General features: G+C 29.1%; 1 protein-coding gene across 6 annotated transcripts in view; it reads right to left on the bottom strand.

Moving 5' to 3' along the window:
• Window positions 1-27,316, bottom strand: part of LOC108778791 (glycogen synthase kinase-3 beta) — a 53,645-nt gene that overhangs the window by 3,468 nt on the left and 22,861 nt on the right. The window contains exons 1-7 of one of the 6 annotated variants that reach the window (XM_018546065.1): window positions 17,767-18,201; window positions 12,635-12,825; window positions 12,206-12,289; window positions 10,951-11,061; window positions 10,213-10,450; window positions 9,629-9,822; window positions 6,467-6,809 (exon numbers count right to left, since the gene is read on the bottom strand). In XM_018546065.1, coding sequence (XP_018401567.1) covers window positions 6,467-6,809; window positions 9,629-9,822; window positions 10,213-10,450; window positions 10,951-11,061; window positions 12,206-12,289; window positions 12,635-12,825; window positions 17,767-17,953 — 1,348 coding nt within the window. In that variant the 5' untranslated portion in view covers window positions 17,954-18,201. Of the gene's footprint in view, window positions 1-6,365; window positions 6,810-9,628; window positions 9,823-10,212; window positions 10,451-10,950; window positions 11,062-12,205; window positions 12,290-12,634; window positions 12,847-16,432; window positions 16,452-17,766; window positions 18,202-19,731; window positions 19,819-27,316 lie in introns of those variants that run through there. The other 5 variants (XM_018546068.1, XM_018546064.1, XM_018546069.1 and 2 more) reach the window with 5 other exon arrangements.

The raw sequence follows: 27,316 nt of genomic DNA, 5'->3' as shown, positions 1-27,316 counted from the left end.
CATTGCGATTATATTGATTTATAACATTAAATCTGAAAAATTACATAATTTTTTATTTGTATTGTACATCAAGATAAATTAATTAGTTCTTTCTCAAGTCATTTTTATTGTTTGATAGATTTGTATAAATAAGTAGTATAAAAAAATATATCAAATATCTTTCTTTAAATTAAATAGCTGTAAATCTTAATTAGACGTAAGATTCCTTTTCACTAGAAACTTATTAAAAATAATATATGCAGTTTGTGGATTATATATTTACTAATAGAACAAGAAATTTTCTCAATACGTCTTATTAATTTATATGTATCATCAAACTTGTGTTATATGACATACAAAAAAAACCTATTTATTTTAATGTATAATGTTAGAAGAAAGTCAACATAATTTTCTGTTTTTACCCATCACAGTTCAATATAACTACCAGAAGAAATAGGAATCTTAAAAATAAAATTTTCTCTAATATTTCTTTTTCGCATTCTTCTTTTACATAAACACTAATGTGCTTTTATTTACCACTACCATCAAAATATTAATTAATTTGTATATGTGTATACATACGTATATACGCATATATTACGAATTTAATTCCATATATTAAATTCTATATTTATATTTATATTGTTAATCTAATAATAGTATTATAATATATATTATATATTATAATTTTATTATATTAGATTTATTGAAAGATTCGTTCATTATTTCTTCTTTATATGGCTCCTTATATTATAATAAACAAAAAAATGAAATGAATTAATGTTTCAATCGATATTCGATTTTTTTTTCTTTCAAGATAACAATCATGACAAAAAAATTTTATGATCATCTACTATCTTATAAATTATTAAATTAGATAATACACACATTAGGTATAAATATAATATATTATACAAAATAAAATACAGAATCCCCTTTCCTGTTTGTCAGGAAAACCTGATAAACCTAAGCTTTTCACAGAAAATAAAGAAAAGACACAAGATGTATAAAGAATTAAAACAAAAAAATCGATAAATTTGTTCATTAATAATAATAATAATGAATAATTAATACGTCTACTGTTTAATCTATGTCCAAGAAATGGATATTCGATACTTTTATTAAGATTTATTTTACATCTAAATTTCTGATTGATTTCTTCTTCGGTATTTCTCCTGATAGTTTTAAAAATCGCTCGAAAGAAATGGAGAGTCGATTTATATAAATTATGCTCTTTTATCTGCTTTATTTAATAAAACAAAAATATATTTAGTTTATTCAAAGAAAAGTACAAAAAAACAAAGTGCGAAAGATGCAATCGAAACGAAGAAACTTTGAAATACTGGTGTAATTTTATCTTTTTTATAAGAAATATATTTCGTGCTATATATTAATATGATAATACGAAGAATTCGAGCTTTTACATCGAGTCAGCCATCTCTTTAAATGAGGATATATGTATAAATGCACATATTCAATACAAATAGAACATAATTATTACAAAATATACACCTATAATTAAAAAAATATTGAAATTTTCTGATATCTAAATTAATATCTTTAATTTGTTTTCAGAATGTATTTATATATTTTGCGCAATATTTTAATTTTCATAATCTCATAACTTTTATAATATTTGTTTCTAATTGTGCAGAACAGTATAATTCAAATTTGTACACGGCAAAAAAATGTGAATTTCAGCTCATTTTTGTAATTTTTTATACAAAAAACGTATTTTCTTTTTTTTTAAACAGGAAAATATTCTAAAGACCAAATTCTTTTCGTAAAATTAAAAAAAAAGTTGATGTCATTTAAAATCAAAGGATGCAGCACTAATCAAAAAGAAAGTATTAATGACTAAAAAAATTAATTGTAATATATATAACATTGATAAAACTTTAATTTTTGAACATTAACATTTAATTCTTTATATATTATTTAACCTTCCTTCATATCTTTTTTACCTAATTTCGTTTTACCTTTGGTTTCTTCTCCTGACAGAAGAACCAAACTCGAATATTATCTTTTGTAACACAATGATATGCCGTGCGTGTTAAACTAAAATAATTGAATTGTCCCGAAACGTAGCCGCGACGAGTATCAATTTATTTTTAAATTTTTAGATTTAGAAAATATTATGTTATTTATTATATATATTATTTTTCTGCAGTTTGCAGAAATTATACATTTTGTTAAAAACCGTTAATAAATAATTTGATTTTTAAATCTTGTAACAATTAATATATTGAAAAATTGTCGGCAATAGTAACTCAACAATTGTGTGTGTGTGTGTGTGTGTGTGTGTGTGTGTGTGTGTGTGTGTGTGTGTGTAATACGTGCTACAAACCTTTCCACAATTCTTGCAATTTGAGAAGCGCGTATCTTCTTAATCTAAGAAAGTGTTCGTACTTATCCCGTCCCTTTGCAAGAAAACCTTGAATTTTCTGTTTTCCATGTAACTGATTCCTGGGTCATGTATAACGCACAAAAACCTTTTTTTTATTATCGAAGGATTTTTATTAACATGTCAAAAAGTCCATTCACCATGTATGATGTGTCATCGGCTTAAAAGTATTACAAATCGCTCCATTGAGTCGATCAGAAGTTCGTCATCTAGATTAAAAAAAAAGAAAAAAGAATTTGAAAAGCCGAGAAACTGAGAAAAATCATAATGTAGCGACAGCATTTAGAGAATTAACAATTTTAAGAGCCGAGGCATGATCAATATAGGCATTAATTAATATGTCTTCTTTTCACTAAATGCTTCGGCAAGAAATATGAATTTGTTAATTAACATTCTCGTCAACTACGACAGCGCGTTTAATTTGCGGCAAGTCGATCAGTTTTTATATCTGAGACATTTTTGTACATATATTGAAACATATTTCAAGTATCTCTTTTTATCAATAGTAGTTATTAACGGAAGAATTCCGTTAGAAATGAACACAAAATATAGAGTATCCGTTTCATGATCATTTGCCTACAAGATAATATCGGTCGAGATGAAATGCGAACATTAATTATTGATTATTATTGATACTATCGCTCGATAATCATATCCATTGTTATGTTATTCTGTACTATGCGATGTCTACGATTTCACTGAAATCTTGAAGAAATACAGTCCGGCTTAATGAAACTCACATTATGAATCGAGAATATTATTAAATGTCCATTTTCAATTTTTACTTTCCTTCTCCCAAACTTTGCAATAACGTCACATATAATTTGAAACCGATATAATTTCGATGAGTACAATTTTCCATTAGAAATTTTAAGAAAATTATTATTTCATGTATTCACAAATCATTTAATTGTAAGTTTAAATATTTAATTATATCGATTTCTGTTCTTCCTTCTCATTTGTCGTTAAAATGATATTAGATGCTAAATTACGCAATTAGTTTGAATTTTCCTTCAACTAGTGTCACGTTTAACAATCATCAGTTGTTAGAGAAGGAACGATATATATATATGCATATGCTAAATTATGTCGATAGCACGATGATCTTTTTACAATCATCATCGATGTTTCTCTCAACCGATTTTGCAATGTATTAATAAATTACTAGACATTTGATTACACATTGTTTTAGTTTGTTTTCAACTCGAATTGTGCTTAGCAATCATTGATTGAAGAAAAACCAGTATATATGTACATTTAGTATGTACATTTAAGTTAATTCAGCAATAAAGTAATTTGTTTTGCCGAATTATTTTAACAGTATGATGGTCTTCTTTCAACAAATATCTGTATTTTTTCAAGTTAATGTTGTAGATATCGGGCTTCTTCTAGAAACGCCTAGACATAATTAAATATTACAGTCGAATATCTGTAAAATCAACTCTGGTACTGTGAACCAACTATATATTCTTTAAAGATAATTTTATTTCTTGTAACTTTCCCACTATTTTGCAATGTAATCATATTTCTTGTAACTTTCCCACTATTTTGCAATGTAATCATATTACAACGAAAAAATAAGTAGGAAAGAGTATACATTTTCATTAAATATATATATAGGATGTCTGATAATTACCGTGCCATCTTTCATGAACAGGTAAAATTATCTATACAATGAATACAAATATCCTTTACCAAAATTTTCAATAATTACTTAAAAATTAATTACTAAAGATTCACAAATCAGTGTGCGATTAGGCGAGAAAACAGCCAAAAACAGTATCACGTGATAATTTCAGATGTAAGATATTGGAAGAAGCGCGCATCTACCAATAGCAAATAATAAATAACGCTGTGCTATCTTTTGTCACGCGCGGATGCACACTCACTCGCGTAGATCTTTATTAATTTCTCATTAATTATTGAGAAATTACTTGCAAAATAGTAAGACTTTCATTCAGTTTAATTTCTTCTATTTGCTCGTGAAAAATGGCGCATTAATTAGACATTCTGTATACCATTCAAAAACGATGAGTTCACAGACATTCGACTGTATTTTAACTCATTTAGGATCGCGTATTTAACCGTTACCACTTAACACATTGACTACTATGTCATTTATATATAAATAACATTTAATTTCATAAACAAGTTTAGGAAATCAAACATATTTTGTTATTTCACTTTTCTTGTCATAGAATATCATTGCACAGCGGAGCTTCTTATGAAAATTTGCCATGATATTTAAATAATAGAAACAAAAGTGTCATTCACATATAAATGCGTATATAAATGATGTATATAATATATAAATATAGCAATCATTGTGTTAAAGGATTTTGTTTTTTATATATACATAGGGTATAATTTCGCTGTTAAATTGCGTCAGTCTACAAAAGACAACATAGCATCCTTCAACTAGCATTCACAATCACTTCAAATCGATATTTTCGTCGAGCTTCGATTCCGCAGTGTCTTAAAATATAAAATAATGGCGACGCAAACGACATTAGCATTAGATTATACATTTTCTTAGTTTACCTTTAATTAGAGTAAACGCATTTTAGCTGTATTTAAAGTTAAAAAGAAACAAGTTCTTACACGTATATATATACATTAAATTCACTTCAAAAACAACGAAGCGTAATTAAGACTCCTAGTAACAATCATTTTACCGTTTATATCAGAAATAAAGAATAGCATAAATTTCTTTTCTCGCGCATGCACATTAAATTAGCTTTCCGTATGCGACAATTCGCAACTGATAGAATAAATTCGCAAACAGTTCCGAACTTTTTCCTCTGTAGATAAAAATTAATATTAAATGATTTATATATGTCCTATAAATCAATTTTGTGACAGATCTAGTTTCACAGGTATTTCTTGAGAAATTTCGATATGTTTCGACTACTCTATCAAATATATATTGCAACATATGAAAAACATAATCTATTAATGTGTAAAATCTTTTGATATTATATGCCTATATAGAGGGTCCAAACTTCTTTTGGAAAGAGGAAATGAATTTCAACGCCACCTGATTCCACCCTTCGAAAACAGCAAAATGATTCATTTAACGAGAAACAGGATGTGACGTTGTACTGGAATCTACTGGATATAATAAATAAAATTTGTGCATTTTCTAGTTAGCCATATTACAGAAAGAGATCAAACATTTTTTTCATATTTTTGTTGGCTTTATCTCAGTTTAGACACAATTTTACGACATTCATATCTTCTCTTATTTTAGATAAAGAAGATACTTTGCAAGGCTTCCTTTCTCATTATAAATTGTGCACAGTACTTAAGCAGAATATGCAATTTATACTTGTCACGTTTGTATGAAATAAGCTATACATTATATATATATATATATATAATTCTATTCCTATATATTTCATGCAATTATAAAATGAAAAATTTGTTTTTATTTATTTTGTTGCTAATAGTGGCTTATAATTTTCCAGGAACGTCTTTATGAATCTGAAATGTGATTATAATTTCGCAAACTAGACAATTCTATTTCGGAATTCGTCTATTTATGTGCCTGTTTCGTAAGAATAGCGAAAAACATTATTTATCCTTAAATAAATAAAGAATAGATGCAAAATGGAAAAGTTAGTAAGTAGTGAGAAAATAAGTGAGAAATAATTTACGGTGCTCTGTCTTCTAAAAAATTATGAATTTATCAATTCCGTCTTTGTCAAAATAAGAAGTCAGGATCCTCTGATCTAATGTACCTACGGAGTTGAACTAAGAGCCTTAATTCCACTGAATCGCGTCGCTGTACTATACTACTTCTCGCTAAAGAGAAGATGAAAATCTTATATCTATTTACTCCGCAATGCTGTATATCGCATTTACAACGTGGACACCCTCGTCAGAAGATGGTTACTTCGTCATGCCATCGTAACAACGTCATAATCCAATTCTTTAATAACGTTAAAAAGGAAAAGAAAAATAGAAGATAGAATAAAGCGGTTCAAGCCATGTTCGATTGGCTGGGGTCAGTGTTTTGCGTGTTGGTAGCGGTGGTGTTAGTGGTGGTGTTGGGATTGTTGGCGCTATTATCACTAGAATTACCGCTAGCACTGGCAGCGGCGCCCGTGGCGTCCGACTGGCCGCCACCTCCACCTCCGCCGCCCCCGCCGGGATTCCCCTCCGTACCGGTGGTGGCGGCGGCCGATTGCATATACTTGGGTATCAGCATGCTGTTGAGGATCGGCTGGATTCGCAGCTCATGCTCGGTGAAGTTGAAGAGCGGCGGTAATTCACGGCCACTTGGCAACCGCGTGCCTTGTTCACGTAATTCATTGAAGAATGAATGTGCACACGCTTGCAACGGTGTCATGCGCAACGACGGTGTATATTCCAGTAGCCGTGCCACTAGGTCCATCGCTTCCGGTGGCGTGCGCGCCCTGAACACCTACAATCACCATTAAACCCATTAAATAAAAGCTATATTCTCAACTTTCTCTCATTGCTAAATGTATCGATTCTTTGGATAATATAAATGATAAATTACTGTATTTTGATTGTACACATTTGTTGGGATTTTTGAAGATAGATTATCAGTCTATTCATTTAAAGAACTTACTTAGAATGAAAATTCTAACCTCCATTTGTAGCATATTTATTTATAATAATGGTGCTTAATAAATGCAAGGTATTTTGTAAGTTTAATTAATTCTAGTGGCATTATATAATTAATTTAATTTTAATTAATAAAATCTATAATATCAAATTTCTGTGATAAAAATAGAAACATTACATATTAATAATTTTTGATATTTCTTCGATCTATTAAAATACAAAAGATATAAAAATAATGTATAAAAAGTACACGTCTTACTAAGTAAAATGATAAATAAGTAATATAAGAAAGTTTATCAATAGTGGCCAATTGTATGTGCAGTATTACTATAGACTTACGTAAATAGACTACATTCTTATGCAACTAATGACAACGTTGAAGGACAGAGATATACAAAATTAGATATTTCTTTCATAATACATATACTGTATTATATATATATATATATTTGTATTCTAAGATAAGAATATTGTAAATATATAAGAGTAACTTTAGTTATATTACTAACGTATGAAATTTATTTGCTTCTTCACCACTGATCAGCTGTATGAGAAAAAGAGCAATAAGAATACGAATCAAATCTTTTATTTTCATTAAAAAAGTTTTATTTCCAAAAAGTTTAACATGTATATCGTTGTAGAATAGAATTGTTGAAGATTGCATGAATAATTAATAGCAAGAAGTTAGTGACAAATAAATTGTCAATTTTAATTTTCAGTTTTAAATCTCAGTAGATATCGTAAATTTTGTCAATTTTGTGTATCATAAAATCTACGAAATCCCATTTAAGGAAATTATATTTTAAGCGCGACTCTCTGCGTGATAGACATGAAAGATGATGTTATTGAAAAATTCATAATGAGATGATTTTAGTTGTCATTTTATATGTACAAAATTTCAGTTCTTACATTTCATTTTATGGCGTTCACAACCCTAGCACTAAAGTTGGATTTATTTGATCAGGCGAAGAAAATTTCAAAATTTTTGGAAATTTTTCTTTGTTTAAATATTTGCATTTAATAATCCAGTTAACAAACTTAAAATTTAATTTAATAATCTTATTTTTTATATTATCTGGTATTTTACTGTAAATAAATTTATTGAAAAATATATTTGTATCATAGTTGCGTAAAAATATATATAAAGTAATAGATCAAATTTGATAAATTCGGTAACCTACAAATACAAAAATATACGTCATATGTAGTCCTAGAGTTAAAAAAACTTGGATGATACCTACTGAGAACTGAAAAAAAGATAATGATGCTTTATATCAGCAATGAATAAAGATAACATTGATATTTGTTATTAATATTATCACTAAATATTTTTATCGATCTATATTTGAAATTTTCCAAATGTTAAACATATTTTATACTCATCTGTAATTTGTACAATTTAGAATTATATATTCCCATAAGAGGACTCCAATCAAAACAGAGAAAAATGTACACTGTCTGGAAATCTACACATGTGCTTATACATATGCAACTCCTTGTATATTTTGTCTTTTGTATGTGTGTGTATATATATATATATATGTATATATATATATGTTTGTGTGTATGTGTATATATATACACACATATGTCAATACAATAATGAATTAAATGCGAATATGTACATTTAAGATGAACACAAACTTCAAGCACTAAGTCTCTGTGCAATAGACACGAAAGACCACAATATGTTACTCATTCTTTCAAGTTTGATAAATGCAAGTTTAAAATACCACCAGAATATTAGAGTAAGTGATGTTCTGAATTATTTTCAGTCGCCATAACAAATATAAAATGTAAGAAGTCGAATATAAAAAATTATTAGTGTCGTTAACAGATGAGACTAGGCAATGAGGAGTTACATGAAGAAGATAACTAATTGTAAAGGAAATCTTGAAAAGTATTCTGTTTTCATTATTTTTGTTTTCTTTTAAGTAATAATATAAAGACTAAATAATAAGAATTAAATAAGATTGGGAATAAGTCTGCACGCTGCTCGTTCGGATATCGAAATGGAAGTTTAGGTGTTATTTTGAATGTTAGTACAACGGGCCAAGATAGAGAAAGTTTGTGCCATATTGAACAACACTTGTTGAAAGTCGAATCACTTACTCTAATCTTCTGGTGCTCCATGGAACACATAGATGTTTCACTCATTCGTTGAAGCATATACTGCAAATCATGAGACATGTATTGATGAATGGCAACCGATCGAGGCGTTATTGCCATCGATCGTATTTTAAATACGAAAAAATAATCTCTTCCTACGAAAATGCATGTTAAAACCTCATGCAATGTTACATCAAATTCGACTCTACCTCCTCCTTTAATTTCAAAGTTAACTAAAAAGCATATTTTTTATTTTGTTATTATTCTGTCTGAAAAATCTATATTTTTTACATTTCTGAGTTAAAATACTTTCTTTTGAAGATAAAGAAATATTTTACATTATTTGTGTGTTTTATTAAAATTAGGTTTAAAACAAAAGGGGCTTCTCAATTACTTATAATGAATCACAAAGTTATAGACATGTGTAAATAAAATAAAACAATCAGATGATGAAGAAATACATGAAATATTTCGCTGCGAATGTACATGTATAAATATATATTAATAACAATTTGTATAAAGTTATAAAATAATAAACTCTACCTTTTGCCAGGGATGTGATTTAATTTGTGGAAATTTGAATTCGGTGTAGTTGGGGTTCATCTCACGTATCTGATCGCGCGTAGGCGTACCGAGGACTTTGATAATCTCTACCAGTTGATCAACACCGCTATCGCCGGGAAATATTGGTTGACCTAGCAGCAGTTCTGCTAGCACACAACCTGCACTCCAAACATCTATCAACGAAATGAGAAAAATGTTAATTAAGAGAAACGAATACAAATATGACAAAATAAAATATAATAAAGAAACAAAAATAAATTAATGTATTTTTATTATGCTATCAATTTCAACGATTTTTTTTTTAATGTCAAGAGATCTACCAGGGTTAGACAATTTTTATGAACACATTCAAATTCCAGATAAAAACGAACAAATAGCGCGGTCAACGATAAATGCCTTTCAAATTTATGTTTCCACCCCAATGTAGATTAATTAAGAATTTTTCTTGTTTTATTAAAAAAAGATTAAAAGTAAGTTGAACCAAAATTAAAATTAATTTACATTGAAAACAGACATAAATATGTGATGTTAAACAAAGATTTTTATTGAAATTTTTAGCATACCAATTTTTGTGGTGTAGTCAATAGCACCAAAAATGAGTTCAGGTGCGCGATAGTAGCGACTGCAGATATAGGATACATTTGGTTCGCCCTTCACAAGATGTTTAGCAGAACCAAAATCGCATAGCTTCAAAACACCAGTATCTGGATCTAGCAGCAAATTTTGTGGTTTGATATCCCTGTGACAAATACCCAGGGAATGGATGTACGCCAATGAACGAAACAGTTGATACATATATAACTGTAAAAAGAACAAAGAAAAGATTATTTTCTATACTAATATATTAATTATCTAATTATCTATGCATATATCTGATTAAATTTATGTGAAACACATGCTTTATTATAGTATAGTATAATATGTATCAGGAGACGCGGTAGTGTCTACGAGAAAGTTTGTATATACACACACAGTATTTGTAAGTTTTTGAGATAGATTACAAATTTGAGATTGGAATAATAACAAAATTAAAATGACGTATCTTTAACATCTATAAATCTTGTAAATTTAAACCTCAGATTCATAAATAGTTTATCATGCTCAAAAATTCTTAGATACTAAATATTGCACGAGTTAAAGGAATGTTTCCTTTTTACAATCAGAACTACCGTAATTACCGTAGCTAGAAATCTTTTAAAAATTAATTGAAGAAACAGTATTTTACAAACGTAATTTTCATGTTTCATTACGAATTTAGAAATAATAACTAAAAATTGTAAAACTAATAAAAAAAAACTTACCTTGATGAAACTGATTGGTATCGTCTGCTTGCTTTTGCTATAATGTCGAGCGACTTTGTACACAGTTTCGGGTATGTATTCCAGGACTAGATTAAGATAAACCTCGTCCTTCTAAAAAAAGAAAGAAGAAATATAAGAAAATTTTATTGCGTGTAACATTCATTCAACAAGCGAGGATCTGTTTACAAATATTTGTCGTCTCAAAGGCACACTACTCCAAAACCAAACATTGACGACGTATTCGAATGTAGAGTTTCCCGCAATTCGTGATACTGGAATAATTTAATAATAAATTCTCTCTAATCAACCCACCATTTTAATAATTTTTAACTATTTTTATAATTTTTGATCATCTAGTCTTTTTTAATTCTTTTGATCTTCTAATTTTCTATATTGTACGTTTATTTTTGTAAATAAATCTGCAAATCAAGAATTAAAAATTAATACAATATAATTATGTTACTTATGCATGTAAAAATATAATTATTTTATTTATTTAGTCTCATGAAAACTTTCTTCTTTTCATGTTATTAGGGCTCTGGAATTTATAATAAAATTATATCAATTAAAGTTCCATCAGAATTTGTGATTAAAATTATAAAATAATTGGAACGAATTGTGAGATACCCCTTGGGATCATTTAAGTTATACGTTTCATCTTTATTATTTCTCTTGGACACACACATCGATGCCCTCGTGTTATTCACATTTACCACACACGCCTTCAGAAACATTACGTACTAACAAGACTAGCGAAGCAGCATAATCTAATCGGACCCAGATCGACATTAAAACAATGACGTTTCGAAGGAATGATACGAATTGTGAAGATGTTCCTATGTGGAAGCGATAATTCGCCTAGAGATTTTTTCTCGCCAAAAGGAAGATTCTCGTACAAACTACTACTGGGTGTACTTCAACTTACGTCAACGTGAAAAACCGGATTAGTCGCGGTTAAGATGTTCTATAAAATAACATAACAATGTGGCATGCATTAAATGAACATCTTTCGTTTTATTTATAGTCACGTGTCATTTACGTAACAACCCGATAATACAGTAAAATTGATAATTGTATGCTAATCAATGGGAGCTGTACCGATTGAAGTTACATACTTCGCGTCTTATTACTTTTTAATTACTTTGTTCGCAATTTTTTAAAAATTATAACAGTTTGATATAAATATTGAAATCTTAAATAGATAGCAAACTCATCTTCACTTAAGATTTAAGAAAATTATAGTTAAAATAATTACCTTATCACCACTAGAATAAAAGAAATATTTGAGTTTCACAATGTTGCAATGTTCGAGGCGTCGCATAATTTGTAATTCCCTGTTCTGGAAAAAATAAAGTTTTATTGAGACAACTCGTTAGTGTATATTCATTGCTCAGTAAATAAATAAACAAGAAAATAAAATATAAACTAAAATAAAAAGTGAAATAAAAATAATATAAAACACAGAATAAAATCATAAAAATAATGAAAAAAAAATGGAATGTAATTAAATCAAATTAAATAAAACACAATGAAAAGAATGTAATAATAATGTAACAGTAAGTTGCTTCAATTATTAACTTATTAGTAGTGTTACTATGTTCTCTATTTTTTCTTTAATATATTTTTATTTTATTATTTATATTTCGTTACTTATCTCAGCAAGACACAAAGTAAAAATGCTCACCTTAAATCGTTTATCCTGGAGAACCTTCTTGATAGCAACCATCTCTCCCGAATCGCAGAGTTTCGCCTGGTATACCACACCAAAGCTGCCATTGCCTATGACCTTAGTATCGGTGTACGCGACCTCCTGAGGACGATCCGGACCAGCACCAGGAGTCGCTACTACAGTCGTTACCTTGCTGCCATCCTTGCCTGCAGGGTACATTGCACCACCCATAGAAACAAATCGGAAAAAACCACAGTGCAGGAAAAGAAATAGAAACAAAAGTAGGAAACCGAACTTCCTCTAAAAGCAGAAAACGCCCATAGCCCTCTAGAATCGAGGGAAGCTTGCTCCTATTTCGCATTAAATTTAAGTAAGTAAAATTATCTCCATATCAACAATAATCGTCTTAAATCATTTGTGACAAAATGCAACATATTGTTTTGTAAAACGTAATTTATTAATATTGTATAAAAAATATTAAATACGTAATATCAGAGAACCAATCCATTTTTATATTATTTTGTGAGATTCTCTCTCTCTCTCTCTCTCTCTCTCTCTCTCTCTCTTTCTCTCTTTCTCTTTCAATTTGCTTTCTGAGAGCTTTATATTTCGCGGAAATATAAAAAAAATTACACATAAAGTTGGAAAGCGTTCTATATAAATACAACATCTCAAATCCGCAATCGTCGCTATGTTAACGTGTAATGCTTGGACACTGGGCAACCAGAAATAACTTAATCCTTGATTTGTTTTTGCTATACTACTACTAATAGTTTCGAACCTTGCGACTCGTAAAGTAAATAATCGCATGGTGTATGCAAATTATTCAAAGAAATTGTCAAAATTTACAATTCACAATTATTTCGCAATTTTATGACCTCCAAAATTAATGTCTCGAATAGACTCTTTAATGAGAACTCGAGCAAGTAGCCTGTTGACAACTCCTTTCATCATTGAGAAAAAAATAATAAACGCATAAGTTTACATGAAATTAAACGAATATGTACGAGTACATTGAGAAATGTTTTCTATTATTAGAGAATTATCAGAAAGGCAATTATCAGAATATATGCAATAGCCTTGATAAAGGTCTAAACCAACGATAAAAAAGATTGTAAACAACTGGTTGTGCTACCGTTGCAATGTTAATTCTTTCACTTGCGCAAATACATATTTTCCCAGCGAAATTTTTACCATCAACAATTATTGTATTTCTAGTCTAGTTGTTAAAAGCATCTATTATATATTTCTCAATGCGTCATACCTTTTAACATATCTTTCATCTGTTATTAAAAACAGGTACTAGAAGTACGCAGGTCATTTTAATAACACATTATAAATGTCATAAGAAGTTGTTGACTCATAGATAAGATATTTGTTAAAATAGTTCAGACTGCATAGATGTGGCAAAGTGATCGTGATGTAATTAATAAATAACACATTAAAAATAATTATAGAACTACCATACTTTAGTACTATAAACATTTAAAGATACATTGCCTCTTAATCAATATAATAAAAAAGTATAAAATATGATAAAATCGCATATATTTTACTCTCTGTATTTAGTAAAAAAATTGGACTACAGATTTAAATAATCAAACATAATAAACTCTTTGTAATAAAAAGATTAAATTATTGAAGATTAATATTACAATAATAATTATATTTTCATATATATTAAAATAAATGATAAGTCTAATAAATATAAAAAAATGTGCCAATAGAATTACTTAAAATTTAAATCTGATGATTGTATGTAGGTACATGATATATTTCACACATACACATCGTCAATTTGACAATAAGAAGAGATTCAATAAATTTAATTCTTATAAAAATTATATTTGGTATTGACAGAAAGTTAAAACATCTAATTAAGAATCTTATGGTATCAACTGAAAATAGAGAATCACCTTCTTCTGAATTCGAAGGTGAGTATGAGGCTTCCGATTTATGAATACATCGAACAATCACTTTCCACGTGGATGATGTCTTATCTTTTGACATGTTCGCAACATTTTCAACTATTACTGTCAATAGACTGAAGATCGCAAATATATCTTTTGTTTTATCTATTTTGTGAGATTAATATCGATTAGATTTTAATATTCAATGCAAAATGAATACTTTTGTAATCAATAGATCTGTTCTTTAGCGATAAACTCTTTGAATTCGTGTAAATCGGTGCAACGAGTTAAAAAGAAACAAATATAATGTATTTCACTTCAACTTACTGCACCGTATGCGTCAGCTCAGAGAGCTTTTCGATCAAAACAGACCTTATAATAGAAATCCATTTATAGTTGTGTATGTCTAATTGTAGATAATATAATAAAAGTCAAGGAAAGAATTTATATTTATATCATTCATTAACAGTGAGATATGACAAACAATTTGATAGTCATTTCGAATATGGGTTACATCGTACGCGAGAGACGTATGATTACCACCGGCAAAAGATACGAAAATCTTGTACCTGTCGTCTGTTTATCATCACCACACGAATTGAACGAAGGAAGTTTGAAAGAAATTTTGTCGCGTTTCTACGAAGCGCCGCTGCGTTGGCAAGATACTGAGTGTCTCACCGGCTAAATTAAATCATGATGTGTAGAAGATATCTTAAAGAGAACATATTTGAGAAAAACTTGGAAATAACAATGTAAAGATCAAATAATATAAAAAATAATACATTTTGTATATATAATGCAATAAAATAATTTCAGATAAAAATCATACAAATGTTTATATTTATTTTATCTATTCATTTTTTATTGTGTTTCTAAATAAATTCCATTTCACGATACTTTAGGCTTTTACTTTATATTATATCTTCTTTGTACTTTCTGTCAAGATACACCTTTCCAAGTAAACTTTCCAAAATAAAAACCGAGATATAGTAATAAAAATTATTTAAATTATAATATTTTGAACGTGTTTTTACTAAAAATTTCAAAAAAATCAGACAGAACCTCAGAATAATTATCAAGGTTCTTGAAAGGGACTAAAAAAAAACCGAGTAAACATCCATCGTGTGAAGGAAATGGGTCAAGCGACAGTCGAGGCTAGAAAATCCAGCCGACTAGTCAGCTAGCTAGCTAAATCCAGCTTGCGACAAAAAGCGCAACGAAGCAGTGCTGCAGCTGCATCGCGTACGCTGCGGATCCTTTTATCGCGTTACGCGCGCATCGGAGGAGACTTCGACCTTTTCCGTAGTGTGCAGCCCCTACCTGTGAAGCAAGAAAGCTTCAGAAAATATCTATATATCAGGCCTCATGGTGGCATTTCGCGCGTCCCTCGTTATATCGAACGTTTCTTTGTCATCAGAGGCAATCGTGCTCGGTTTAACGAAATAGGCTGCGCAGATAATAAAAAAGGGATTAATCGAGGGATTAATCAAGCCAGAGAAAAGCGGCAGAATAGAGTTTGGAGCAATCTTTTATGATTAGATCTGCTGAATGCGATATATTCTGAGATTTTACAACGTTCTATCAGTGCAATTTTATAAATGATATAAGATACTATTATACAATCATAATATTATAAAGTAATTTCAATTTTTGTATAATTTACTTTACGGTACATAGTAATTAAATATAAGAAAAAAGTAAAAGAAAGTATTAAATTAAAAAAAATCATCAGTGCATCAGTAATTTAATAATTGCGTTAATTTTAATATAATAATCGTTTTCATTTCTGACGCAAAATATACCTCATTATCATACTTCACATTACATTACTTCATACGACTATATATAAAACGTATTTATTTGCTATTTACACAAATTTTCCAATTAATATTCAATTTATTACCGTAACGGAAAGAACTTCCCTCGGCGCTTCGCGTGAAGCAATATCGAGGGTAACAGATACCCATCGACTTTCCCTTAAACCCTTTCGTTTCTCTCTTTTTCCTTTCTCGATCTGTTCTCACTCTCGAATAGGCCAGGAAAACCACATCTCACACGGTAGGTGCGACCAAGAGTAAATACGGCACCGCCAAGAGGCGGTGTAAATGTCAGAGGATCACGCGCTCTCGATACACAAAGCGGTACGTATACTTGACGACATTTATTAAACGCGTCATCGTGGAAATCGGTCCATCGCTCGAAGAAATCAGATCAGCGAGAAATCATCCTGGAAATTGAATGACACTTCGAAATACGCGTCGATAAGCAGCGGACTTTTTTCTCGGAAGAATAAGATGAAGAATAATATCGATTTCTTTTGATGACGTGACAATGTACAAGATAATTTCGAAGAACTATTATTGGCGAAAAAATTGAAACACTTATAAATAAAAATATATCAACGAAGAGCTTCTAACACACATAAATAAAAGAAACAGTAATCAATTAAAAGTAATAAGAAAAATCGATTAAAAGTAACTGATTCAATTAAATTAAAAAGGTACAATTCTAAGCAAACGGAATTTACGAGAAAAATGAAATAAGTTCTTTTATTTAGAAGCAGAATTTTCAGAGATATAGACTTTTAATTAAAATTTTATTATTTTAATTATTCTGTGCGTACGCGCATATGTAATTAACTATTTAATAAATTTCACTTTAATTAATAAATTTAATTTAACTGATAATTATACATAAAATAGAAAAAAAACTTGATATTTAAATAGCAAGTAATAAATGTTTAATCAGTAATCAACATAAATCAAAAAGTGAATATGTAAAAAATAGAATAATTTTAATAAAGTTAATAAATTAATTTTAGTTGTAATATAATATAGATTTATTTACATTTTTGCAATAAAAATAAGACATCTTTTGTAGAGAAATCAACCTTTCTCATTTTATATAAAAATATCATAAAAAATAAAACAAGAGATTTTATATTTTATTATCAAGAAATATCAAAATAAAATATTTTGATTGCGAAACTTCGTCTATATATAAATATTATATTTTTTAAAATATTTTGTATATAATAACATTTTAAATTAACTGTAATATAATATGTGATAAAATTTCTCATTATTCAATTATATAATTAATTTAAATTTTTAATTTAATAATTCTGTAATGTTTCAAAATACGTAAAGCTTTATAAATCTAAAACTATAAAATTATGAGATATCAATGCGTTTATATACACACAAGTTACATCGATCAATCGCTCGATAGACTTACGTTTCTTGCTGCTTAGTCGGCGCAAGAACTTGCAGAATTTTTTATACGCAGTGTTGGCCTCTTTGCCACTCAATTCCACAGCGCTCTTAGGACGCTCATTTTTTTGTCCAGTCGCCGTCGGACAGAATTTTGGATATCGCCACTGCTGACACGGTTCTGACCAATCGAGATTGTTTGCTGGAGCCATGATCTAGAGATCGATTTATTGAAATGTCCCACGCGATATATCACGATTATGCTTCGTTTTTATTCCGTCTCATATTTTGAAATTTCAAAATCACAAAATCGGATTTTCATTATTTCTCAGTTCTTCAAAATAAAAGACTAGATTTCACCTAGTTTTCCTTGGTTGTGTTGTATCACAGAAGTAATCTTACTATCTTTTTAACACAGTTCTTTTTTATTATTAACTTTTTTTAATGTATTCTTTCTATTATTATTTTAAATTTTATTATTCCTTTTTATATTATAGATCAATATGTTTATTATTATAATGCTTTTATGCTTTGAATCACTGTTTTATTTTACGCTGGATTTAACTTCCGGAATAAATGATACGAACGTGGACGTTGCGGTCATCTTCTTTATTCTCTGTTATTTTACAAAGTGAACGCCTGAGGCGCCCTAGTCGACCAATCACATAGATCCTAGCATATAAGAATTCAAATCATAGAGGGCAATGCCCCGTCCGGGATCATGAGGCCAAAAAAAAGATTAAACAATCACAGATATAAGCTATTCTCCATTATTGATACGTATTTGTATATATTCGTTTCAGTAGAATTTAAAATAGTTGTATTACAAATAGTTGTAGAATTTGTCCATTTCAACTTGTTTATTTTAATACTTTGATTTAAAGAATTAATTTATATTTAAAGAATTGTATAAAGAATATATTACACATTCTGGGTTGCCTCTCTGAAAACATTTATGAATATTATAGTATTTTCACGTTCGCGTTCTTGTATTCTTACTACGAAATAATTTCTACATCTTCAAACATGCAGAATTGACGATTACTCAAGTCGCAAATTTCATGAGAATCAAATATCACGAATGTTCACACAGTACAAAGTTCAATAATCGTTTATATTTTCCTCTTCAACTAACCAATTCTTATTTTCCATATAGAATCGGAAAATATATATTCTCGATCACTATTTACATAAATTGTTCATAAAAATTGGCACTCAAATTAATCATGTATATTGAATTGAAAAATTTTTTTAACTCACTAATTCTATTTAATTAGCGTTTATTTATTCTACGTTTTAATACCAATAAAGATTTTTTTGTCGACGATATTGTTTCTGATATTTTAATGTTCTCACAATAATGATTAATGATTGCTTGCTGCCATGTATCACTATCCCTTACATCATTACATGATTATTTCGTAGCGATAATCAATTACTTCAGTCTTTTATAATCTTGTATAATCGGTAAATAATTGTCTCCAAGCTTTATAAGAATTACTAGTTATTGACACTTACAAGATTAATGGTATATTTAAAATAAGTTTTTAAACGTTTTTAAGATCTTTTTCGCGATGTATCGATTATGATGTATCGATTATGATGTTCGACCACAATATCGCGATCGAAAAATATCTCTTCTTGATGTAAGAATCTTCAATCACTTTTATTCGAATTAACAAACATCTTACGGTTTTGTTCTACAAGATATTGAAATATTAAACTTCCATCACTCAAGTCTGTCTTTTCAAAGGTAATCAATAGCGATTAACCATCACGCTGATCACTTAATCTTCACTTGCAATATCCTCACATTTCTTCATAAGAAAGACCGATGGTCGACTGATTCAATTGCTTAATTTGGACTCGCGAAGATTTATTTCTTTCTCTTTTAAGATACAAGTTTACTTTATTAGGAACAATAACAATAGTTGCATTTTCAAGCGAACACTAATAATTAACTCGAAGCACGGTGAGAGATCATACGTACGTTGTATCGGATCGGCGTGATTCGCGAACGGGACCACTGCCGACCCGAGCCGACTTACACGCAATGACTGCGTTGATTCGCGTTCGACTACCGGCACGCGACTAAAGCCAACCACGCCGCTGATTGAGCCTTCACTTGCGCTGCGCCGGTCGTTCAAGATGACGCAGTGGGAGAGCAGCGACGGATCAACCCTTTGTCTTTCAAGATATTTCTGTCTGCGTAATAATTATAATCTTGTACAATAATTATCGTCTGACGTATCTTGGTAAGGTAGAATGAATTTTATTTTAACTTGGGCTACAACAAAAAGAACGTCAGATCCATATTTTTCATTCATATAATATGTTCCAAAATAAAGTTTCTCCTTGAGAAACTTTTTCTCCAATTGTTCCCATTCTGTTTAGCAGTAAAAATTATTCAATGGCCGCGTTCAGTAGAACGTTTATTTTGTAACTATCGGCAATTTTTTTTCTCGAGATAAAATTACTCTCGTAGATCTAAAAGTATAATTCAATCAGTACGAAAAAACTTCCAACAGTTGCAAAATAAATGCTGCCGACTGCTATAGTCATATGTTCGAATTCTCCATACCAATATAATTTGCCTGAATACTCAATTAAATAAATGTAAATTAAAATCTCAAATCAATTTTCAAATAGCTCGGAATTAAATTAAGATTTTCAAATCGAGAGTTTTTTCCTCAATATAAATTTGAATTCTGATTAACTGAAACATTCGAAACAATAGTTCTTTGACACGGTGCATACCGACCCTGTAAGTGGTATAGAGAGGGAAGAAAGAAGAGAGGAATAGCCGGAAGAGAGTGAGCGTTTGGCCGGGAAAGTGAATAATCATGTCGATCGCATCAGTGCCGTTAGACTCGACTTTCGTCCATCTCAGGAATTTGTGCTGCTGATTCGATTACTGATAAGACGAAATAAGGCGAATAATCTGCGGAACGGTACCGCTCGGTTGTAGATAAAGAGATACCAGTTCTGTTAAATCGATTTCCGGCGAAGGCCGACTCGTCTTCTCGCAAAATTGAAATTCTCGGTCTATAAAAAGTTGAAATCAGATAAAAGCGAATTATAATTAGCGTTTCACATTTACCACGTGATTTTACACGATTGTTGGTTCGTGATAATATCTCCGAGAGAGTTCTTTCTGTATTAAATACGTTAAATGTAGGGCACGATGCGATCTTACAATGTACTCGAAAGATGATAAATTATATCTAATATATAAGTATATTATTGTTAAGTCAAATGCTCTATATAATTATTTATCGAATATGCAATAAAATTCTTTGAAATATTTGGTACTCTTACGTATAAGATTATAAACTTAATAAAATAATAAATACAACGGCTTTTCTTTTCACAAAAATTGCTTCGTATAATAAGTAATATAATAAAGAGACAATTATCTTACATCTTGGTAATGTTTTCTCATAATCGCACATGTGATAATTCTTCGAGTATAATACCTTGCTATTATACTCGAATTGCATTAATTCCACGATAGAACCGCGAGAAAATAGACTTATAACATTACTAGACCGGAAAAAGTGGAAGTTTCATTCGTGGAAAATTTATCTGCAATTGTGACGCTCATGCAAATTCATTCTATGCAAAATCATTCAAGGGTGTTATAAATATTTCTTTTACGTTCGATTAAGTTTTACGTCCATTAAACGAGATATTTAAATTATGATAATGACGTATATCGATAATAACGCTATAATGTCGCAATAATCTCTATCACAGCGTGTATCCTTCGTTATAACGATACATATTAATAACTCGCACTTGAAGCTGTAAATAGCCTTCTCTTATTTAGATGGGCTCAATATAAACGATCTTTTTAATCATTTAAATTTCGTAATACAAAATAATGAATTTATATTATATTATATATCGTATGTAATTATTATAAATAAATTTGTATTTGTATTTCTTTGGCATTATAATTTTTTTGTTTTTTTTAAGAAAAAATCTACTTTAAATCTCTTGAAAAGAAATTGTAACGGTAAAGAGAAAGTGAAAACAATGTGGTGTAAAAAATTGGATACTCGATTCTCGCATTCCTGCGTTGAGTAAAGCGAGTGAAATGAACGCGTAGATATCACATATGTTGTACGAAGCAGGTTAGAGTATTTGCTATATTTAGTCGCTATAAGGAGATAACGTCGTTATAACACAAATAAGCGACACACATGAGCAATATCCGTGCCCGTACGCGCGTCTTCGAGAAGAGATATGATAACAAGTGCGGAGGGCACGTGGTGTGACGAACTTTACAAAAACATTTAAATTGAACGAAATATTAATATTGTTTATATTTCAACATTATTAAAAATATGAAAATTTCTTAAATTGTATTTAAAAATATTTAATTTTTTTTTTTTACTTTTTTTTCTCTTGGTTTTTACGTAAAATCATGTTTTATAATATTAAAAAATTCTAATTTTTACAATAAAATTAATAAACATTTGTAAAAAATTCATTCAAATCTATTTACTTGTATAAAAGTTGTTACTTAAAATTGCAGCATAGTATTGTCATTTCATTGTAAGCTAATTGTAGGCTTTTTGCAATTCGTTTCAGGTCAATATAAAAATTTTTTAGCTGATATTAATTGATATTGGCTTTTTAGATGTTCTCTTTTTTACATTTATAGCTGATATTGTATAGTCAAAACAATTAAATTTCGTAATAGATTTTAAAATAAATTCAATACATGTTTTGGATCATAAAAATATAAATCTCAAAATTTAAAGTTGGATTATTAACTTCACAGGGTTATTAACTTCATTAACAAAAGAAGTCATATTTCATATTTTGAGTTTCTTCAAATACGAATTAATGCGATAAGCCTCTATAAACTGATAAAGTATTTCTGTGTCAAATGTGAAAATTGTTATCGTTTTAATAATTGATAATTCTCCCCTTTTATCAATAATAGTTAATGCTTTTATCGAATTTGTTCGCTATTTATAAAAAACTACTGTTCCTTTTATTCAATTTTCTTAGCTAATAAGTTGAAAATAAGAGAAAAGAGCCAAATAGTTTTCTAAAAATTATAATTATAATGAAATCAAATCATAATACATTAAAATAAAATTCGCAAAATTCGCAAACATAGTAAAATTAGTAGGTAAAATTCACATACGTTTCGACACCGATCGGGTCATTTTCAATGTTAAATTTAAAATTAAGTGTGTATAATATAATTAACGAATCAACGATAAATTACATGTGTATAATTATAAAAAAATTAACGAGTCAAAAATATAAAATTAAAAGTGTAAATTGAATAATTAATTAACGAGTCGTAAATATAAAATTAAATATGTATAATTAAATATGGATCTTCCTTATGGATTTCTTAGCTAATTTTATTTTCGTCAAATAAAGGATTAAAGACGTGAACACAAAATATTTTTTATTGCAAAATTTAAAACTTTTCAATAATTCTTAATCTATTTTATCAAATAAATGTGATATCGAATAAATGCATAAGAAATGATTAATGCTAGAAAAAACGAGTAAAAAAGTGAAACAAAGAAGCAAAAAACCACACCTTTGAGGATTTCCATGATGTAACACCGGCAGTAATTTTTTTCTAAAATTTATTTATGCATGGCACATAAAAGTATCAATTTTTAGCATTAAAATGTTTTTGGTTTCGTTTCGGATGATATAATCTTTTTTATTTCCAAGATAAAACAATTTGAAAATAACTCTTTCGACCAACTTTGACTGTTGATTATATCGTAAACGATGTAGTTGTCCTCTCTTTCTCTCAACTGTTTCTCTTTAGGGAAATCTGGAAATCGGCCAACTCGATCCGCACCCGTCGCTTGGTGACGACATTATTCTGGATCTAGATTAGTATAATACGAACGAATTCGGAAAAATAATTAAAAATTTCGGTCGTTTCATTCAATGATCGTTTACCAAAACTGCGAAGTGTACCAAAGTTATGATAAATATCTTCCTCAATGCGGATTTTTCGATCAATTTGGAATCAATATTGTTTTTTAACAAAAATGTTCTTTCTATTCATAATTCTTTAAATAAATAGATGAATATTATCGTTTATCTGTAAATTCATAAAACGACAGTATTGAAAAACACGAGAAAATAAAAAGAAAAAGAAATAGACTGCGCTCAGTAAGCATTCTTGCGTCAGATCTTGAACGTCGTCGGTCAAAGAGTGTATCGGTAAGTAACAAGAATAACCGTATACAAACGTTGCACACGATCTATTTTTGTCGCCGATCAGCTGCGCAAATTGGTCATAACTCAATTGCCAGACCGGCTGCGTGTCGATCAAGCTTTGTCGCGCAAAACAAGCATTACAATGTAAATTCCTTTCGATATAACTAAGCGATTAGCAATTCCAATATCTCGCGATTAATGCTTTAAATTAACTTTTGTATTAAATTAAATGTTACATTTCAGTTAGTCGTATTTCATTTTTTATTTTTTTTTTCTTTTATTTATTTTTTCTTTTTTACATTTCTGAATAAGATGTGTGAATTTAAATAGATTATTTCGGTCTATCTATTTAGAACTTCCTATATTTTTTCTACATTACATGTTTTTTCGTATTATAGGAGGCACAGATATTTTTATTGTCATTCTACTTTTTGAATATCCACAAATAATGGTATACATAAAAAACGTAAGACAGTAAATTAAAGATCACCATTAATTAAGGTCCAACTAAAGTAATTAACTTTACAAAATGTCAAAGGCTTATCTAAACAAAGTAGCATATAAGCCTATCGCTGATTATATTGTGCGAATAAATTATTCTTTATTAATTATAAGATAAGATATACCTGCTCCTTTGTTTGACTTACTTTAATTAAATTTAATCGAGGTTTAACTTTCTGTTTACTTTTTCCTTTTTCCTCAAGATTAAGAAAAGATAAAGAATAAATTGAACCGAGATTGAAGTTAAACATTGAAATCGGGCCTACAAATGTGATGTTACACTAATTATAATAGATAGTTACAATTTTCGAAATCAGAAAATATCGCTACGTGATTCCAAAAGCACATGTTTTACTTAAATTTTTATATATTTCGTACAATATATCTCAAAGTCAAAATATATAAAAAGTATGATTCAATTTAAGTACATGGATACTATTTTATAAAGCAGAGTATGCCATAAAAAATGTATGCATTATGTTTCACGTTAAAACTCTAAAATTTTGGTTAAAAATGGACTTCTCGTTATATTTAAAAGCTCTGACATTTTTCCTTCCATTGTATATACGGAGAGTGCGTGATTAATTATAAAGATATTTCCAAGGAAGAACGTATAAGCGGCGTACACAGGATATGCGGTTTAACACACTGACCCTGACAGCGTGAATTATCGATTGCAACACAGATATGTCGCGGTAATTCCGCGGCGTGTGCCCTTCAATACGTAACAGATTATTATTAAGCACATTTCTAAGAGCGCGGAAATTAAAAGAACGTAACATCCTTCGACCGTGGAACTTTATTCATCTGAAACAGCGGAAAGAATCTCCATTTTCTCGTGATTTTAAAACAATAACGGCATTTCCAAACAGTTTCTCTCTTTATATTCAAATAAAATATACATTTGAAAAAAGTCTGACAATCGCTAAAATTATTTTTTATTATATTAATCAAACATTTAATTGAAAATTTCACTCAACATTTGGTAGTTGTTATCCGATTTTTTTTTATTGCACTTCAGACAAAATAAAAGCAAGTATATATGTTATCTTTATCTTTATCGTATCTAATTTTACTTTTGCGTTTTTCAAATTAATCTCCATCACCGATCAAGAAATATTAATTCAAGAACTACTATTGTCTTTAGATAAGGTTAAAATTAAGAGGACGTTCTAGTATATATATATATATGTATATATATATATATTCTACTTTAAAGTGATTACGTCACGACAAACTGTACAATGCGCGTATTTTCGTCGAACTGTAGTAATCAACGTCAACGGAAATAATTTTGATGCAAGATATGACAATGAGGCGACGTGTGGCATATGACTTTTCGTTAGCATTGTGTTTACAAAACGGGTCAAAAATCGCTTAGCAATGTATTTATCAGCATTTATTTCGAGATGTAATTTTATTTCATTATGCAATCGTCGCACAAGGCAAAATTCATTTATTTTAGAAAAACAATTATAATAGTTATACATATGTTAAGACAATAATTATGTATTTATTGTAAATAATTATGTAATATGTAATATATTAATTGGTATTTCTCTTAAAATCAACTACTTTAGAAAACTAAATTATTCAATTAATTCGTTTCAATAAATCTCAATTATTCTACAGGTCTAAATATTTTATAATATCGCTATATTGGCAAATATAATAAATAAAAGTTCATTGCAGTTACATATTTATTGATTAATTTTATAAAATTACATATCATAAATGAAATATATAATGACTCGTTGTTCGTTATAAAATCTGAAATAATTATATAAAAATTGATGCAAAGTTAATTAATATAAAAAAAATTCAAGTGATCTATTATTATTAATGCACTAGTGATTATGTAAAATTTTTTCATGTGAATTGATTATTTCAATATCAAATTGATATTAAAAATGCAAGCAATCAATTCTTAACATATTAGTAACTATAAAATTTTATGAAATTACTCATTACGTTCTTATAATATTACTAGCACATTCCTTGCGCGCGCTACGCGCGCGATGGTCTATTATGCTCTTTTTAAATATTATGAATTATGTTTCTTTGAAACTTGTTTTGAAATCAACAACTGCTCTAATTCCTACTAATTACAAAATTTCCCTGAAATTTGAAAACCTTTAGAATTTCATTATTGTTTTCGATCGCTACATTAATTCTACCATTTTGATAAACAATATTTAGCTCTTTTTTTTATTCAACGTTTATGTCGAAAAATTCGACCCACAGTGTAGTTGTGCTGGTTCGCGTACAAGAGTAAAGTACATTAAAGCAATTAATTGACGGGATCATTTTGATCCCAAAATGATTCTAGAATTATTTGCTCTAAGAATATCCAGAATCCGATATTTTACTCATCGTTTACGTCGAAAAATTCGACCCGCAATGTGGCTGTGCTGGGTCGCGTACAAGAGTAAAGTACATTAAAGCAATCAATTGCCGGGATCATTTTGGTCTCAAAATGTTTCTAGAATTATTTGCTCTAAGAATATCCAGAATCCGATTTTTTTTGCTCATCGTTTACGTCGAAGGATTCGATCCACAGTGTGGCTGTGCTGACTTAAGACTAAAGTTGGCACGTCCATCTATTTTTCAAAGAAAAATAGCAGCAAGTGAAAAATCAAGTACATATTTTTGAAGGGCTTTTTTTTTTTGCTAATTTAAATTCTACTTCAAAAACACTAAAACCAAAATCCCCCTTATATTCCATCCGCCTGATTAACGAAAACAGATTTTAGAAGACTGAATCAAAACGCCATTTTGAACTTTCAGTTTTTAAATACGGATTCGTAACGAACGTCCCCAAAAACCACCTGTAACCAAATTTCAACAAAATCGAAGAATCT

Source organism: Cyphomyrmex costatus, unplaced genomic scaffold, assembly GCF_001594065.2.
Source record: "Cyphomyrmex costatus isolate MS0001 unplaced genomic scaffold, Ccosl1.0 scaffold51, whole genome shotgun sequence".
NCBI lineage: Eukaryota > Metazoa > Arthropoda > Insecta > Hymenoptera > Formicidae > Cyphomyrmex > Cyphomyrmex costatus.
Note: the sequence above shows the minus strand (reverse complement) of the source record. Positions and strands in the feature narration are given on the sequence as shown.